Raw genomic sequence first — 18,120 nt, 5'->3', positions numbered from 1 at the left:
TCCATTTAAGTTTTTTCAAGCAACTCGATTTTAGCCAAATTGAGTTCTTCATAGAAATTCGATTTTTAAAAAAATCAAGTTTCAAAACAGGGGACATATCCTTAAATAATTTTCAAACAAAGGGTATTTTGTTAGAAAATTTCAACAAAAAGGGTATTTTGCCATTTTGGCCTCTATCTCGCGAATTAAGTTTCTGACTGACTTTAATAATTGCTTGAGCATGTTTCTAGGTCTTCAACATCTTCAAGCAGCTCATTACATGATTCGAATTCAAACACTCCACCAATCAGCCCATTACACTCTCCTGCTACTTCACCTAGCAGTCCATCACACACTCTTGCTGCTTCTCCTGCTCTTGTCATTCACCCAGAAGCCATAGCATCATCTAGTCATTCATCCAAGTTGAAGGCTTTTACTTACGCACTCATGATACTTTTTGTTTCATTCTTTACCATGTTTGATACTATTCTTATTTAATTAGCGAGACTTTGTCAACCCTTGTATTATTATTTGTATTGAATTTAAAGTAAAATCAAAAGAAATTATACCCTCAAATAGTTTGCAAATTTTCTTGGCATTTGGGTTTTTGGACTAAATGTTTGAAAAATCTATAGTTTCAACAAACATTTTTATGTACAATTTTTTTGAGTGTGTGAATAAAAGTATTGTTCGGTTTGTGTTAATTGAGTATTTGTTGGGCGAGGTAAGCATTTCCAAATCCGACGCCCAAAACCAAATCCGCGTGGTGACTCACACTTCATCCTACCAATAAAACACACACATTGACCGCTGAATATATATAAATAAAACACCCGCGGTTTAGGCCTCACTCTCGCAACGATCATTTGACTTTCACCTACTGGCGTGGCGTCGATAGATATCTCTCTATCTCTCTATCTTTCTCAACGACTATCTACATCCCCCATCTTCTGACGAAACGTTTCAACTTCCTCTCCCTACATAAAACCAAAAATCTTCATTTTCATGCTTCAAGTTTACGAGACCCCAAGTCTTAAAAAAAAAGCTAACTAAGCAATGGCTTGTGCTTGCACCTCTAGTACTACTGTTCATATTCATTGACTTCCGGATCACACATACTACTATTGGTATTGTTGCTTCTGGGATTGAGTTCCTGGAGCTGTTACGGGTTGGATCAATTGGGTTCGACATCCACCACCGGTCCTCGGATCCGGTTAAGCAAATTCTGGGTTTTGATGGGCTCCAGAGAAAGGGAGCGTAGAGTACTATGTTGCTATGGCTCACCGAGACCACATAATCCGGGGCCGCCACCTCCGCGCCAGTAACAACCAGTCGCCACCGGCGCCGCTCACTTTCGCCAATGGAAACGAGACCATCTCCTCAACAATTTCGGAAGGTATATATATATATATATGATCCTTATAATTTTTATTTTTATTTTAATAATTTTTTTGAGTTCTAGCTACCTGTTCCTAATTTTCTGGAAACTGACATTTTAAAAAAATGGTTTTTGATATCTCAGTTTGTATTACGCTAATGTTTCTGTGGGGACACCGAGTTTGTCATATTTGGTAGCATTGGACACAGGCAGTGATTTGTTCTGGCTACCATGCGATTGTTTGAATAGCAATACTTGCGTAACCGGCTTACAGACATCATCTGGACAGGTACGTAATAATTTTTTTTTTTTTTTTACTTTATTTGCTTGGTATCGTTATGAACTTTCATCTTTTAATTTAATATTTACTTCAACTCCTATCTAGAATTATTTATTGTGTGATAGTGATCTCTTTTTCTTCTATAATTTTTTTTTTTTTTTAATTTGCATGAAAGGGGATGACAAGGAAAGAAGATAAAAAGTAGGTAAAGAATTCAAATAGACTTAAATACAAACACTAGAATTAGAAAAATTCAACGTGTCCCTATATAAACGGGAAAATTATGTAATATTTATGATGGATCACGTCACTTGTTCACTATTTTACTAACAAAAATTTCATATATTTAAAATTACTAAATCAGTTTATAATTAAAAATAAATAAATAGATTTGATAACTAACTTAACTATATTTAATATATTATATATATATATATATATGAGAGTCTTTTAGTCATTCCACGAAGAGAGAGAGAGAGTAGAGAGAATTGTCATAAACAATTATATATTTGAGCTGACCTATGTACGTGCCAAACCATCCACACATCAATAGCTTCTTGAAAAATATGTCTAAACGTTACCTTCATGATTGCACCAAAATGGATCTACAATCCAAAATCAAATTAGTTAATATAGGTGAAAATAATGGCATCATATATAGCAGAATTTAACCAATCATATGCTTGATTGGAGGAGATTCTTATTTGATTAGCAGGAAAATTTTGTAATTTTAATTGTTTTGGTTTCAATTAAGCATGTGTAGGAAAACTACCTTTAGGCAAGTTATAATTTTCAAACTTAGGTTAGATACTTAGATGTTCATATCGCTATTATATCATTAGAGTCTATATTGACCTCGAACTTTTCCTCTACGCAAATGCGTTGATCAATAACTTTAAGAATATCTTCTTTGTTTATGATGAGATCGGAATTCTCTTTATATAATGGTAGTTTGTAAATATTATCAGCCATAGTGATGTTGTTCCCAATCTTAATACCTGCCACAATCATTTAGAAAACGAGTTTGGTACATAAATGGATATGCCATCCACCATTTGAAAGCGATACAAATGATTAGCTACGTATAAACTTCTTGTACTTGCCTCTTCAATGTCATATTTCCTCAATAAAAAATTTCCCAATTTTCTTTACAATGGAATAATAATAATAATAATAATAATAACAACAACATCATGATCCACAATTCAAGAGATAATACTGATAATTTTCTATCATATTGCAAGTACCTCTTATTTGGTTTGTTTAATATAAGAACCTACTTTTTTTTATTTCACATAACCACTTTCCAAAAATACTCATATTAGATTATCTATTATCTATTCTAAACATTGTTTCATTAAAATATCAATTTTTTTTCTTTTTTTAATTGTTTCTCTCTTCACATGTAATAATTATCATCTACTATCTTCCTTTATCTTTGAAATACATAAAAACAAAGTAAAAAATTAAATGCAAAATGAATAGCACCAATATAAATTTACATAGTTATTATAGCCATGGATGATTTTACACAATATATATAGATTGATGTGAAAGATTTTAAGAGTTGTTTAAGCAAAATGTAGTATTTTTTTTTTTTTTTACAAAACTGATGTGAATTCTCTTAAATAGTTAGCACGTGTCCCTTTGCATTTATTGAAACAAACTACCTTTAACCTTTAAATAGAAGAGTTTGTTGGATCTCCAATATTGTCATTAGGCTTCTAAGTAATTAGCTTTATTGAATCTCCTCAAAATTGTTGTAAAAGTAAAAACATTAGTTTTAAAATTAGAAGAGTAAATGGAATTGAGACAAAATAGTCTCTAATGAAGAGATTTAAACCCTATGCAATTAGTCGAGAATCTTGTAATTTAATTAATGACACTTTCTAATATTCTTAATAGAGACATTTTAGACTCTAGAGTCAAATCTCCTAATCTCAAACTATCAATGTTAAAAAAATAATAAATAAAAAATGCAATTTGCACACAAAAAATTATGTATGTTAACTTCTCCCTTCCAGATATATAACAACCTAATACCTTGGACCCACCCCCCACCCCCTGCGTTGAATTCCTTATGATAAGCAATGAAACAAGATTTTGCTAATGGTAAAAAAGGGCTTTGAAACAAGTTTTGCTAGGATATAAATAGATTGCCCTTTTTGTACTAAAATAGGTGCCCAACCCCAAGGGTTATTTCCCGAACTGGCGTATTAAGCTATTGCTCCCCTTCGTAGTCCATTAGGGCGGTAAATTTAGAAGGCGCCCTCCTCCTCTTTAGACGCACATATGTGGAATTGACCCATTTCTTGCATCAAACACTTATTTAAAGTCCTATAACATCGTCAATTATAAATTAATTCAAATCTTTCTTTATTATTGTGGGAATAAGTTTTTACCGAAACAATAACTTCCCAATCAAACTTATTAACACATGAAAGTCGCACTTTTTTTTCTAATTCAATCAATCAAAATCAAAATTCCATTTACTCATTTTAATATCAAAATGCAACAACACTTACTTATCCTCTTATCAAGCAGGTAGTAAACCTTAACATCTACAGTCCTAATGCATCATCAACAAGCAAAAGGGTTCCTTGTGGTAGCAATACTTGTGCAGTTCAAATCAGTGTCTCTCAGCCAATAGTGATTGTGCTTATAGTTATGCCTATGTTTCAAATGACACTTCAACTTCTGGATTTTGGTAGGATGTTTTGCACTTAATTACAGATGATGATCAATCAAAAGCCGTTGATGCTCTAGTTACTTTTGGTAGGTTATTTTTCGTTGCTTTCCTAGCTACCAAAATCTTTGGAAGAAATATTCTTTCAAGTGAAATCATATTGATTTATATCATATCCAATATCAATTTTAAAAAAAAAACTGGATATTAAATAATTGTCAGTTAAAAATGACAAAAATTTATGGTACAGTTGATATTTCGGAATATATTAGATCATTTGGGTGATAAATTTGGAGTTTCGTATAGGCTCTTTTCCTCCTCAAGTAAGTATAATGATTTGTAAGTATCAAGGTGTTTTATGCTCCGAACTGACTTAATTCAATAAAAGTCTCTTTGTCGAAAATAGAGTTAATTAATGTAAAAAAGTTTAAAAATTCCCATGAATGCAAGCTCTTTAATCGACTAATTGAATCTCAACTTTTACCTACTTTTAAATATCCAATAAGGCAAGAATTCACCAGGTGAAATGGCCCAATCTCAACTTGCATAAGAATTTTTTTTCTCACTCACCCTCCAAAGTCTAGACCTTTTAGGAGGTTGTGATAAATTAAGTTAGAAAGAGGGGTGAAAAAGTCTATACAAGTTACTTAGTTGATTTGGCTAGCAATAAGAAAATTTTAATGATAATATGGGCAGGTTTATGCGTATGCAAAATTTTGGAAGGAGCTGTGGCGTTGAGTAAATTGCATTTCGGCCAACGTATTTGACACACTAAAAAATTTATACGTAAAAAAGATTGTTGAAACTGTAAAATTTTCAAACATTTAGTCCAAACAGACTCAAACGCCTAGAAAATTAGCAAGCTATCGATGGTTCCAATACTTTTAAATTCAATACAAATATTGATACAAGGGTCGAGAAAGTCTCGCCAAATAAAAAGATAATCAAACAATAGCTAAGAATGAAACAAAAATCATCATGATAATTGTGCAAGTAAACGCCTTCAACTTGGGTGAATGACTAGATGGAGCTTTGGCTTTTGGATTGACGGCAAGAGCAGGAGAGGCTGCAGGAGAGAGTGATGGACTGCTAGGTGAAGCAGTAGGAGAGTGTGATGGGATGATAGGTGAAGTGTTTGAATTTGAATCATTGTAACCTGTGGGCACCATGTCTCTTTATGGTCATAAAGAATTCAATATAGGAGAAGAAAAACTTGACTCGCATATTGAAATTAAATATAAAGAAAAAGTTGAATTAACTCACAGTTAGATGGCTTCCAAACTAAGATCATCTTATCGTGATTGAAAACTATGTGATAACCAGTCATGAAGTTTTCTGGATGAAATAAATAAAACTATATTGTAAGTAGAAATTTCTCAATTTAGTGTTGGTTTAGGAACAATTTATTTATCTGAAACTGAAATTTTTTTACTAAAAGTATTGTAAATAAATGTAAAAGTTAACTGAATAGTACAGTAGGATTCATGAATAGTATCAAAAAGTACTATAGAACCCATTAATAATAGCAAAAATAAGCTGAAATTGCAAATAAGTGAAATTTTCAGTTTGTTCCAAACGGATACTTATACATGTTAGGAGTTAGGACACATAGCTAAATGACATAAGGGGCCATGAAGGTCCAGGTGTTGGTTTTCTCAAAATAGAAGTTGATAATATTGGCTTGTTCTATGACGCAATGATTATATGAAAACCATGTTTGCGGTTTCTTTTGCACATGCTAAACTCTGATTTAAAACATAGAGTGGAGCCAACCATGATTAGCTTCCTGTTGTTTAAATCTCCCATTGATAATGTCTTACTACATAAACTTTATAATTTTTAAGTAGAGACAGCTGATAGGATTCTTGGCATAATGGTTTTTAGCCATAATGTGGAAATTTTGGTTTAACAAGGATGAGATCACTTAATTAAAGGGTTAATATAGTAATGATTTAGAAATTTTAATATTAATTAATTGGGACACAAGATGATTGAAATATGTAGATCTGACCTATTCACCAAAAGTTGCGATTTACCCACCCCAAGAAATCACATTCATCAATCTAGAAATTATGTAATATTGTTCTCTCAAAAATGAAAAATAAAATTCAAATATTTTATTGCTTTTTATCAACTTCATAATTCATAATCAATAAAGTTGCAAATAAAGTAAGGTTAAGTAAAGCATCCAAACTTTAATTGTTTTCTCAGAGTCTGATAGTCTCCTTATAAAGGAATGAATGCACAAATGTAAAATTTCAAAATGAAGATACGAACTGGTTTATAATAAGGATAGTCATTGATAAATATATACTTACGTCCTATGATGTTTATATTTGTACTTTTGAGAAGAACGAGACAATAGACATATCAACCCTGGAGACCACAACATCAATTTTCAGCATAACATAGACAAGAATAAGATCTTAAAGCACTAATAAGTGCGACAACAGACCTTTGTAGAGAACACTTCTGTTGGACTAGTGAGATAATATTGTTCTCCACCTTTCATTGCCAGATTCATTGTAGGGATCATATATGAGGTTTGATTTGCACTACAATTAAAGTGGAGCTAATTAGTGGTTCAGAGTTGAAAAGAGAAAAGCAGTACAAAATAAGAATAGGTTTTCCCCAAATACCTCAAGTCATAACAATATTCAAAAGGAATTTGGGAATTGGATGAATGTCGCTTTTCTGTGACTTGGAAATTGAACTGCAAAGTAACATAAATCACATAAATTCATTTGCCATGAGATGAAGTTCCAACGATATATAAAACTAAAAGCTATCAATGAAATTACTTACAATTTTAGAAAAAATGTATAAACTGGGTCCCTTAGTTGTGTAAACGATGTACTAGAGTCAAAGATTGCACTGAACTCCATCTTAGAAACATTCACTCCAACATTTATTTGAGTGATGCTAATGTTATAAGTTGGATTGGTAACAAGTTTACATGGAAAAAATTAGTGCGAGCAGCATGAGGTTCTAGTCAAAGGTAGTCTTCTTGTTAAACTAAATAATTTTGCCATTGACATTTACAATGTTAAGAAGTGACAACTTACAGTGAGGGCTCAACAGTGAATGATGTTTCTTTTTGTTCCGAGGTGCCATTATCTCCAAAATTTATTCTTCCAATCCCATCAGATCCAAAACACATGGAAAAAGAATTTGGACCTAGCCCTTTTCTTGCTTTGGTGCTAGGAACAGATATATTACCAAGATCAAGCCCAAGTAGACCGTTTGGTGCAAATCCATTCAGAAAAATACCAGTCTCATTTTTACCACAATTGAAACAAAATGAAAGGTTTAGATAACAAGGGTTACACACAAATTAATGAAAATTTGCCGAAATAATCTGACCAGGAGGTATTAACAAGAAGCAACTTCAATGATTAGATCCCCTCACCCCTAATTATCAAATTATCAAAGAAAAAGTAATGCTGGATGATTTTTTTAGTGACCATACTAAAGACATTAATTTTTTTTAGTAATATCCCCAGCCCTCTAAAAGTGTTTGATATCATGATAGTCCTACACATAACTTACCTCCCTTAAGGTGTTTCAGTAATCCTGAGGCAATAAAACACTTTGATAACCCTCACCAAAGATTACATTTCACTTATTTGAAGCGGAAAAGCGGCATACCAAACTCTAAATTTATTATCCACATGATTGATATTTACAGAAATATTAGCTATTCCATAATTTTATCATTTTAACTAACAATTGTTTAATATATTGTGGCAGTTTCTTAAAGTGCTACAGTAGAGTACCTATAGCGGCAGTTTGGAAAACACTGGGGTTAAACTACCTATTGTGGCAATTCCTAAAAGTGCTGTATTAGGTCTTCTATAGTGGCGGATTTCATGATTTTTTTATTGAATAAGTATTTTAATCAACTGTTGGATTACATTACTTTATTATATTCTTCAAACTTACAAAATATCAAAATGATTAGAGATTAATAACTATCTCATCATAAAATATTTAAATTATATTTGAAGAATTTTTAACTTTAAATTTTTATGCAAAACATAAGTTAATGAATCAAATAGTAAATATCATTTGCTTAACACGGCATTTGGCATACATGTGAAGAACAAAGAGAATATATAATCTAAAGGTTGAATTCTCAAAATATTGATATAATATAAAAATTTATGCAATGATAGAGAGTTATATTGGCTTTGACTTAAGTCAAGGTGTCGAGGGGAAAATTTTGCATCTATCTAAGATGTTGGGAAGTTAAGCCGAAACTTGACTATGGGCTCTTGAGATGGTACCCAAAGGCTTTCGGTGCGATAACAAATCCTATCCAAGCAAGCAACAAAGGTTGCATATGACAAAACAGCAACAAAAGCCCAATGAAAAGCATGTTAAAATATTTAATTAGTACATTAATGGTCCTGGTCCGATAGTTCAAATCAGTCCTCTAGTGGTATGGTATTATCTCCAGCGATAGGGTAATTTTAGGTTAAGAAGTGTGTTTACATGGTGAAAATCATATTTTTTTCCTTATTAAGTCAACATAAGGGAAAATTTTCATAGTTTCCAAAACATTATGACCTTCATCATAATAATACTAAATAAGGATTAAAGGCTTCATAATTACAAATAAAAGAGGAAAAATAGGATGGAATGAAGGGAGAGAGAGATCCCAGCTCAGTGTACCAAGTATTAAATTATGATTTTGATGAGTATGTGTGCATAAGGCATGAATGAGGTAATGTGGGCTGTTTTGAGTGAGTGGGATGGGATTAACATTGAGGTTAAGGCTTTAGTGAGTAGCAGGCTAAAGGGGAATGAGTGGTGAGCTTAAAGGGAGCTAAACCACAAGTAAAATGGCAAATAAATCAAGAGTTTCAGAGGGGTAGTTGCTTGTGACTAATTGGGAGACATTTATAAATTATGATTGTTTAAAGGAGAGAAAAGAATATATGAGGTTAGATGAGTGTGGGCTGAAGGAGATGAGTAGTGAGCTTAAAGAGAGTTGAATTGCAAGCAAAATGGCCAATCAATTAGAAAGTTTCAGAGGGAGTTGCTATGAGTTTGTGGGCTAAGATGCTTATGCTTTTATAATGGAGTTTAGAGAAGTATTAATTAACAAGAATCCAAAAAACGTAGATCTGATTTAGGGGAGCCTTGATAGTTGAATTAATAACCTGGATTTGGCCTAAAAATGAGAGACTTGCTTTTGGGGCTGTTTTGCTTCTTTTGGTGATGTCACACATGGGTAGTATTTGGGGTAATCTTGCATTAAATGCTAAGATTGCTGAGATTGTGTTCAGCCAATGGAATTAAGGCAAGTATTAAGGAAGAATCTTAGTGTTGCAATTTAGATTTGGACCTTAGGAAGTAGGATTCAACACCTCAAGCCAGGTGTCAAACTTTAAGCCAATTTCAGAGGGTTTCGCTAGAGATCCAATTTTTTCCCTCTAAACCACATGTTCCCAATTTTTCCTCTTTAGGATTTATGAGCTTTGGCACATGAATCACGTTTTGAACATTTTTAACATTTATAGCATCAATTTGTTGAAGTTTGGATATTTTAGTTTTAGCTCTCCTTCTGCTAGAGGTACAGTCTTGAGGAAGATGATGGAATCCCATCATCCTTTTGACTTTAGCTGATATGAAAGCCCTTAAGCACTATTCACGTCAGGCAGAGGGCGGTAGAAAACTGATGGGATAGCCCCTAGTTTATTCTTAAAGGCTTGGTTCTCTTGTAGGGTTCTCTAGTTGTTTCTTTGGTTAGGGATGAACAAGGGCTGGTTGCCCACTTTCAAGCCTCTTGCTTGGACCTTTTTGGGCTAGAACTTTGCTCAATTTCAGCACTTTTAGTTGTCCCACATGGCCCTTTCTTTGCTTAGGCTTGTTCCCTACTCTGTGAGATTCTTAGGCCTACAAAATGGGCATTAAAGACATGCTTTGCCATTTGTTTTTTACTTCTCATGGGCTTTAGTTGTTAGTAGAAATAAAATGAATCCATGAGTTTTAATAAATATTTATGATAGATTTTGGGTATTAATTTCCATGGGATTTAAATAACAACTTGTATAGTTTCTCATAATTTTTGCTATGGATTTCCTTGTAAATGATATTTTCTTTGGGGCTTTTTAAGTAATGACCTCCAACATTTTTTTTGAGATTAATATTTACCATAGGTTTTAAATAAATATGGTAATAACCACCATAATGGAATAATGTGATGTTCTCATGCGTTTCTCTATAGATAATCATAATGGACATATAGGATGAATAATTACCATGAGTTTTGGTAATAAATATTATGAATGTTGTGATGTAAGATAGATAGTGAATATGAGTTTATAATATGAAATAAATAAATGTCATAGGTCTAATAATCATATCTTTCCACGGGCTTTTATAAGATGATTGCCATAAGTTTTGAGAGTAGATAATTCATAAATTCCATGAGTTTGTAATATTATAGTAATAAGTTTGAGAATCTAAAGTATTGTTCATTATTGGACTCTTAGGTGATATAGTATTTTGCCAAGTATTGATATCCTTGGGCTTTCGATAAATAGTGCCAAGTAGTTAGCTTGAGCTTTTAATAGTGCCAATGTAAGTTGGGCTTTTGATGTTGCCAATGAGAATTGGGCTTTGATATTGCATTGGGCTTTTGATAAATAGTGCCAAGTAGTTAGCTTGGGTTTTTAATAGTGCCAACGTAAGTTGGGCTTTTGATATTGCCAATGAGAATTGGGCTTTGATATTGCCAATGTGAATTAGGTTTTAGATAAATAAATTATCATGGTTTCAAATTGTGAGCTTTGATTATGGATTTGAATTTCATTGATAAAATTATTTTGCCATGAATTTGAGTCATGACTTTTCAAATATTGCCAAGCATAAGTATTCTTGGGCTTTAAATAGAATAAGATGTGTGTATTGAGTTCATAGGACCAGTTTTGGGCTTAGCAAGATGATGCTAATAAAATTGGATAAAATATGAGTTTTTGGGTTTTTTTTTGTAATAATTTATATCATAACCCAATTTAAGCAATGAGATATGAAACATTTGTTATTAACATAATAATAGAGCAAAAAATATTTGGGAAAACCCAATAGCTAATTAGTGGTATCTAAAAATAAATAGGTGGCACTCAAATAAAATTAGGTGTAAAAAAAAAAAAAAAAAAAAAAAAACCCTAACACAAGGTACACTTGATGCAACCCATTCGGATCTTATACTAATCCATAACTTTTAATTTAAATGATTAACATTTTGAAATTTTGACCCATGCCAAATTTCGTGTAAATCAAATATTATATATTTACTATCTCATACACAAACTTATGTTTTATATATAATTTTTAAAGTTGAAAAACTTGAAATTTAAATATCTTATTATTAGGTGGTTACTAATCTTCAGTCACTTTAATCTTTTGCAAAAATGAAAAGTATAAGAAGATAATGTATTTGATGCTTGGTTCATCAAAATATTATTTTTGATAAAAAAAATAAAGTGGTATACGTATAACTTTGCATAGAATTATGTGGAGTATAATTGGAATATATTATTATTATTATTATTATTACACCAAAGAATCGAAGCCAGAACCTACGCTAGAGTGGTTGAAAATTTAGAGAGATGAAGTGGGTTCACAATGTCAATGTGGTTTTGGGCCAAACTTATTGTTTGGGCTGGATCTGGAAATGTTTGCCTCTAGTTTATTTTTTATTTTTAATTCTTATGTGCAATTTAAAATCTACTTTTTTTTTCTCCAATTTTTTTATGGGACAAGTATGTTTTAGCATACTTTTAACAAAAAGTAATTAATAAAAAGTAAATAAGTTGATGTAAAAACACATTCAATTAACAAAACTAAACAATACTATATATTTGGCAGACTCAAAAATTTATACGCAAAAATGATTCTTGAAACTATAAATTTTTTAAACATTTAGTCCAAGCGGACTCAAACGCCAAGAAAATTAGCAAGCTATCGATGGTTCCAATTTATTTTGAGTTAACTTTTAAATTCAATTCAAATAATGATACAATGGTCGTGAAAGTCTCGCCAAATAATAAAAATAATCAAACAATGGCAAAGAATGAAACAAAAAGCATCATGATTGCGCAAGTAAAAGCCTTCAACTTGGGCGAATGACTAGATGGTGCTGTGGCTTTTGGATTGATAGAAAGAGCAGGAGAGGCAGCAGGAGAGAGTGATAGACTGCTAGGTGAAGCGGCAGGAGAGTGTGATGGGTTGATAGGTGAAGTGTTTGAATTTGAATCATTGTAACCTGTGGGCACCAAGTCTCTTTTTGGTCATAAAGAATTCAATAATAGAAGAAAAAATTGACTTGCATATTGAAATTCAATCTAAAGAAAAAGTTGAACTGACTCACAGTTAGATGGCTTCCAACCTATGACCATCTTATCGCGGTTGAAAACTATGCGATAACCAGTCATGAAGTTTTCTGGATGAAATAAATAAAACCATATCGTAAGTGGAAATTTCTCAATTTAAACATGTGAGGAGACATAATGGCTACTTGATATAAGGGACCATGAAAGTTCAGGTGTGGTGTTCCCAAAATAGAAGTTGACAAATGACAATATTGGCTTGTTCTATGATGCAATGATTAAATGAAAACCATATATCTTTGCAGTTTCTAAAGCATATGTTAAAGTCTGATTTAAAAGAGTGGAGCCAACCATTGTTTAAACCTCCCATTCATAGTCTTACTATATAAACTTTAAAATTTTAAGTTAGAGACAGCTAATAGGATATATTCTTGGCATAATGTATTTTAACCATATTGTGGAAATGTTGGTTCAACAAGGATGAGATCACTTAACAAGAAGGGTTAATATAGTAATGATTTAGAAATTTTAATTTTAATTGGACACAAGATGATTGAAATTTGTAGGTCTGACCTATTCACCAAAAATTTGCAATTTACCCACCCAAGAAATCACATTCATCAATCTAGAAATTATGTAATATTGTTCTCCTAAAAAAGAAAAATAAATTTCAAATACTTTATTGCTTTTTATCAACTTCATAATTCATAATCAATAAAGTTGCAAATAAAGTAAGGTTATATAGAGCATTCAAATTTTAAATGTTTTCTCAGTACTTGATAGTCTCCTTATAAATGAATGAATGCATAAAGGTAAAATTTCAAAATAACAAATAATAAGGATAGTCATTTATAAATACTTACGTCCTATGACGTTTATATTTGTACTTTTGAGAAGAGCTAGACAATAGAAATATCCACCCTGCAGACCACAACATCAATTTTCAGCATAACATAGGCAAGAATAAGATCTTAAATTAGGCACTAATAAGTGCGACAACACACCTTTGTAGGGAACAGTTCTGTTGGATTAGTGAGATAAAACTGTTCTCCACCTTTCATTGTCAGGTTTATTATAGGTATCATATATCCGGTTTGATTTGCACTACAAATAAAGTGCAACTAATTAGTGGTTCAGAGTTGAAAGGAGAAAAACCAATACTAAATAAGAATAAGTTTTGCCCAAATACCTCAAGTCATAACAATATTCAAAGGGCAATTGGGAATTGGATGAATGTCGTTTTTCTGTGATCTTGGAATTGAACTGCAAAGTAACATAAATCACATACATTCATTTGCCATAGGATGAAGTTCCAATGATATATAAAACTAAAAGCTGCCATTCAAGTTACTTACAATTTTAGAAATAAATGTATAAGCTGGGTCCGTTAGGTGTGTAAATGATGTACCGGAGTCAAAGATTGCATTGAACTCCATTTTAGAAACATTCACCCCGACATTTATTTGAGTGATGCTAATGTTATAAGATGGACTGGTAACAAGTTTACAAGGGAAATATTAGTGCGAGCAGCATGAGGTTCAAGTCAAAGATAGTCTTCTCGTTAAACTAAATAATTTTGCCATTGACATTTACAATGTTAAGAAGTGACAACTTACGATGAGGGCTTAGCAGTGAACGATGTTTCTTTTTGTTCTGAGGTGCCATTATCTGCAAAATTTATTCTCCCAATCCCATCATATCCAAAACACATGGAAAAAGAATTTGGACCTTGCCCTTTTCTTGCTATGGTGCTAGGAACAGATATATTATCAAGACCAAGCCCAAGTAGACCATTTGGTGCAGATCCCTTTAGCAAAATACCAGTCTCATTTTTACCACATCTGAAACAGAATGAAAGGTTTAGATCACAAGGGTTAGACACAAATGAATGATTTTATTATTTTTTATTTTTTTGCTGAATACAAATTAATGAAAATTTGCTGAAATAATTTGACCATGGGGTATTAATAAGAAGAAACTTCGATGAATCAAATCCCCCTCACCCGGAATTATCAAATTATCAATGAAAAAGTAATGCTAGCCCACAAATTATGGTTTTTAAAAAAAAAAAAAAAATTATGACTGTACTAAAGACATTAATTTTTTCTAGTAATATAATTAGTCCCCTATAAGTGTTTGATATCATGATAATCCCAAGCATAATCTACTGTTAGGAACTCATGGATAGAATTCACTCTTGAAAATTAGCATACAAGAGGAGGGTGCTCAAGAACTTATAAACACATGGCTAAGCTTATATTTAATTCATGTGAGATACTAGAATTATAACACCTACATCCCTTAGGGTGTTTCCGTATGCTTGAGGCAATAAAACACACCATCACAAATGATTACACCTATTTGAAGAGGAAAAGAGCCATACTGAACTCCAATTTTATCATCCAAATGATCTATATTTAACGAAATATCAACTATATGCCTATTACATATATAATTTTGTCATTTTAACTACAATTATTTAATATTTAATATTTTTAAATTTTATAATGATATTGTTTATGATATACAGTTAGTATGATATTCACTTGAAACAATATTTCTTCCAAAGATTTTGGTAGCTAGGAAAGCAATGAAAAATAACCTACCCAAGGGTGACTGTAATGTCAATAGCTTTTAATTGATCATCATCTGTAATTAAGTGCAACACATCCTCTACCAAGATCCCAGAAGTTGACGTGTTGTTTGCAAGATATGGATATGTATATGCACAATCACTATTAGTTGAAGGACACTGTTTTGGATCGCATAAGTTACTGCTGTCACAGGAAACCTTTTTGCTTGTTGATGATGCATTAGGACTGTAGATGTTCAAGTTTACTTCCTGCTTGAAAGAAAGATTAATTGTTGTTGCATTTTGATATTGAAATGAATAAATGAAAATTTGATTTTGGTAAAAATTTGGTTGACTGAATTCGAAAAGGTGTGAGTTTGATGGGTTAGAAAAGTTCTTGTCGGAAGTTATTATTTCAGTAAAAAACTTATGCTCATAATAATAAGGAAGTAATCTAATTTAATTTATAACTGATTGTGTTGGATGCAAGAAATGGGTCAATTCCCGAACATATATGGGAGAGGTAGAGGTATGATGATTAATTAGGCTTTGTCAAACAATTAGGTTGTTATATCTTCGAGTAGAGAAGTTGAAGAGAAAGGTTTGTGTAATTGGTTTTTGATTTTTACGACTGCATATGGCTTAAATCTTCTCAAAGAGTTCGTGATCTCCATGCCTGATCAAGTAGAACCTCTTCTGACTCAATCATTGACTTTTCTAATTATAAAACGACTAATTTCTTATATTTTTACCAACAATTTAACCAGATTTAAAGAAGCCAATACCTTAGAACTTCTTTCTCAAAAAAAAAAAAAAAAAAAAAAAAAAAAACCTTAGAACTTAGCTAGAAGCCTAATCACAATATTGAAAATCTCAACAAACCGTTCCATTTAAAGCCAATAACTTGGACTTTTTATTTATTTATTTATTTATTAATTTTAATTTTAGTTTTTAAATTTCATTGTATAATAGGGTAGTGAAGATTTTTAAACTTAATTTGATTCTCCTAACTAAAGAGAGCAAGTTATGCCACTGTACTACTATTTCTTGACATCTTAGACTTTTTATATGAAGAAATATTGGACTTTTCTATTTGTCATGTATGTATTTTATTTATTTTTAACTTTACATATGTTTTAACTTCTTTGCTTGTCATCCTCCTTTGTAATGCAAATATATATACATATATAATTTGTAGGAGAAAAAGAGATCATAATAACACAATAAATAATTCCAGATAGGATCACTTGAAGTAAACATATAATTCTAAGATTAGAAATCTAAAGTTATATATAATAATTAACATACCTGTCCGGATGTTGTCTTTAAGCTGGGCACGCAAGTTTTGTTGTTGCAATCGCATGGTAGCCAGAACAAATCGCTGCCTGTGTCTAATGCTACCATATATGATACACTTGGTGTCCCCACAGAAACATTAGCATAATACAAACTGAAATATCAACACCATTTAGAAGAAACAAAAAAAAAAAAAAGTTAGTATATATAAAAGGAACAGGAAGAAAAAGGAAAAAGGAGTGACTCTTAAGGATCATACCTTCCCAAACTGTAGAGGTAGAAGGTGTCGTTTCCATTGGCGAAAGTGAGCGGTGCCGGTGACTGGTTGTTACTGGCGGCGAGGTGGCGGCCTCGGATTATGCTGTCTCGGTGAGTCATAGCAACATAGTACTCTACGCTTCCTTTCTCTGGAAGCCCCTCTAAGCCCAGAATTTGCTTAACCGGATCGGAGAACCGGTGGTGGATGTCGAATCCAAATGATCCCAACCCGTGACAGATCCCGGAATTCAATCCCAGGAGTAACAATACCAGTAGTATGTATAATCCGGAAGTCAATGAATATGAAGAAGCTGAACTGGTCCAAGCCAAAGCCATTGCTTAGCTTGAAGTTTTTTCAGAGAAAAAACCAGACTTGGTCTATTAATAAAGCTAAAGCATGAATGATCGAGCACTATGAAGAGTTTTAGTTTATGTAGGGAAAGAAAGTTGACGCGTTCTTATCAGAACAAAACCAAGAAGATGGCATTGGAAGTCTTTGAGTGAGAGAGAAAAGAGAGCCATCGAGAGCTGGGTCCCGGTGTTTGGTTTGGTCGACGCTTGCGTTGGTGAAAGTCAAGTCGTTGCGAAAGCGAGGTCGAAACCGCGGGTGTCTTATTAAATATTCGGTTATTCTTTTCTTCGCCAAATAAAATACTCAGTTATTCACGTTCGCACAATTTTTTCTGCCCCCAAGAAAAACATTCAAGTTTCAAGTTGAAGTTGTTAAAGAGTAATCAATGACTCTAAAAAAAAAATTAATATTTGTAATGAGCAAGAAATATTATCTGGGTGTGTATTATTACAACTAACAGCTCGTTTAGCTAAAAAAAAAAAAAAAAAAAAAAAAAAACTAAAGCTTTTTTATTTTATTTTATGAGATAATGTCCTACATTTTTCCTGGAAAAGTTGGCATCGAGTTTTCATTTATCATGGCCTCAATCCAAACACAACATCAAAAATCTAATAATTAAGCACTATCAAAGCCCTACACAGTATACACCTTAAGAATATTCAACAAATAAAAATATAGTTTTAATGTCTTGCCAATATATGTGTTCTACCTGTGTGATATATTCAAATTGTCATTCTTATTTTCCACTATCACATATAAAATGTCAATGTTAGATTCTTGGTCATTAATCTAAACGTTTTGGTACAAGTTGTTAGTGTTATATAACTTATATTGACAAATTCTCCATGTGCTTATATAAGTGTCAACAAGGGTTGTTGTGCATGTAATTTAGGTGAAAGTACAATGGGCTGCTTGAAGATGTTGAAGATCTAGAAACTTAGTCAAGCAATTATTAAAGTCAGTCAGAAAATTAATTCGCA

General features: G+C 32.2%; 1 protein-coding gene, 1 long non-coding RNA gene and 1 pseudogene across 2 annotated transcripts; 1 reads left to right on the top strand and 2 right to left on the bottom strand.

The window, feature by feature from the left end:
* Positions 1–833: 833 nt before the first annotated feature.
* Positions 834–4,356, top strand: LOC136065554 (uncharacterized). The gene is made up of 3 exons (XR_010627170.1): positions 834–1,375; positions 1,502–1,646; positions 4,182–4,356. It is a non-coding gene; the product is annotated as an uncharacterized LOC136065554 (long non-coding RNA).
* Positions 4,357–5,267: 911 nt separating this feature from the next.
* LOC111989492 (aspartyl protease family protein 1-like) lies at positions 5,268–7,612 on the bottom strand (annotated as a pseudogene).
* Positions 7,613–12,284: 4,672 nt separating this feature from the next.
* On the bottom strand, positions 12,285–17,267 carry LOC111989648 (aspartyl protease family protein 1). Its single transcript, XM_024021441.2, has 10 exons — positions 16,790–17,267; positions 16,543–16,684; positions 15,269–15,504; positions 14,279–14,503; positions 14,018–14,153; positions 13,852–13,925; positions 13,667–13,766; positions 13,526–13,583; positions 12,704–12,775; positions 12,285–12,598 (listed from the first exon to the last, which is right to left on the bottom strand). Exons 1-10 carry the CDS (start codon positions 17,122–17,124, stop codon positions 12,390–12,392), a joined length of 1,587 nt encoding a protein of 528 aa, XP_023877209.1. The 5' UTR covers positions 17,125–17,267; the 3' UTR covers positions 12,285–12,389.
* Between the last annotated feature and the right edge of the window lie 853 nt (positions 17,268–18,120).

This window comes from Quercus suber, unplaced genomic scaffold, assembly GCF_002906115.3.
Source record: "Quercus suber isolate HL8 unplaced genomic scaffold, Cork oak 2.0 scaffold_1018, whole genome shotgun sequence".
Classification (NCBI taxonomy): domain Eukaryota; kingdom Viridiplantae; phylum Streptophyta; class Magnoliopsida; order Fagales; family Fagaceae; genus Quercus; species Quercus suber.
Note: the sequence above shows the minus strand (reverse complement) of the source record. Positions and strands in the feature narration are given on the sequence as shown.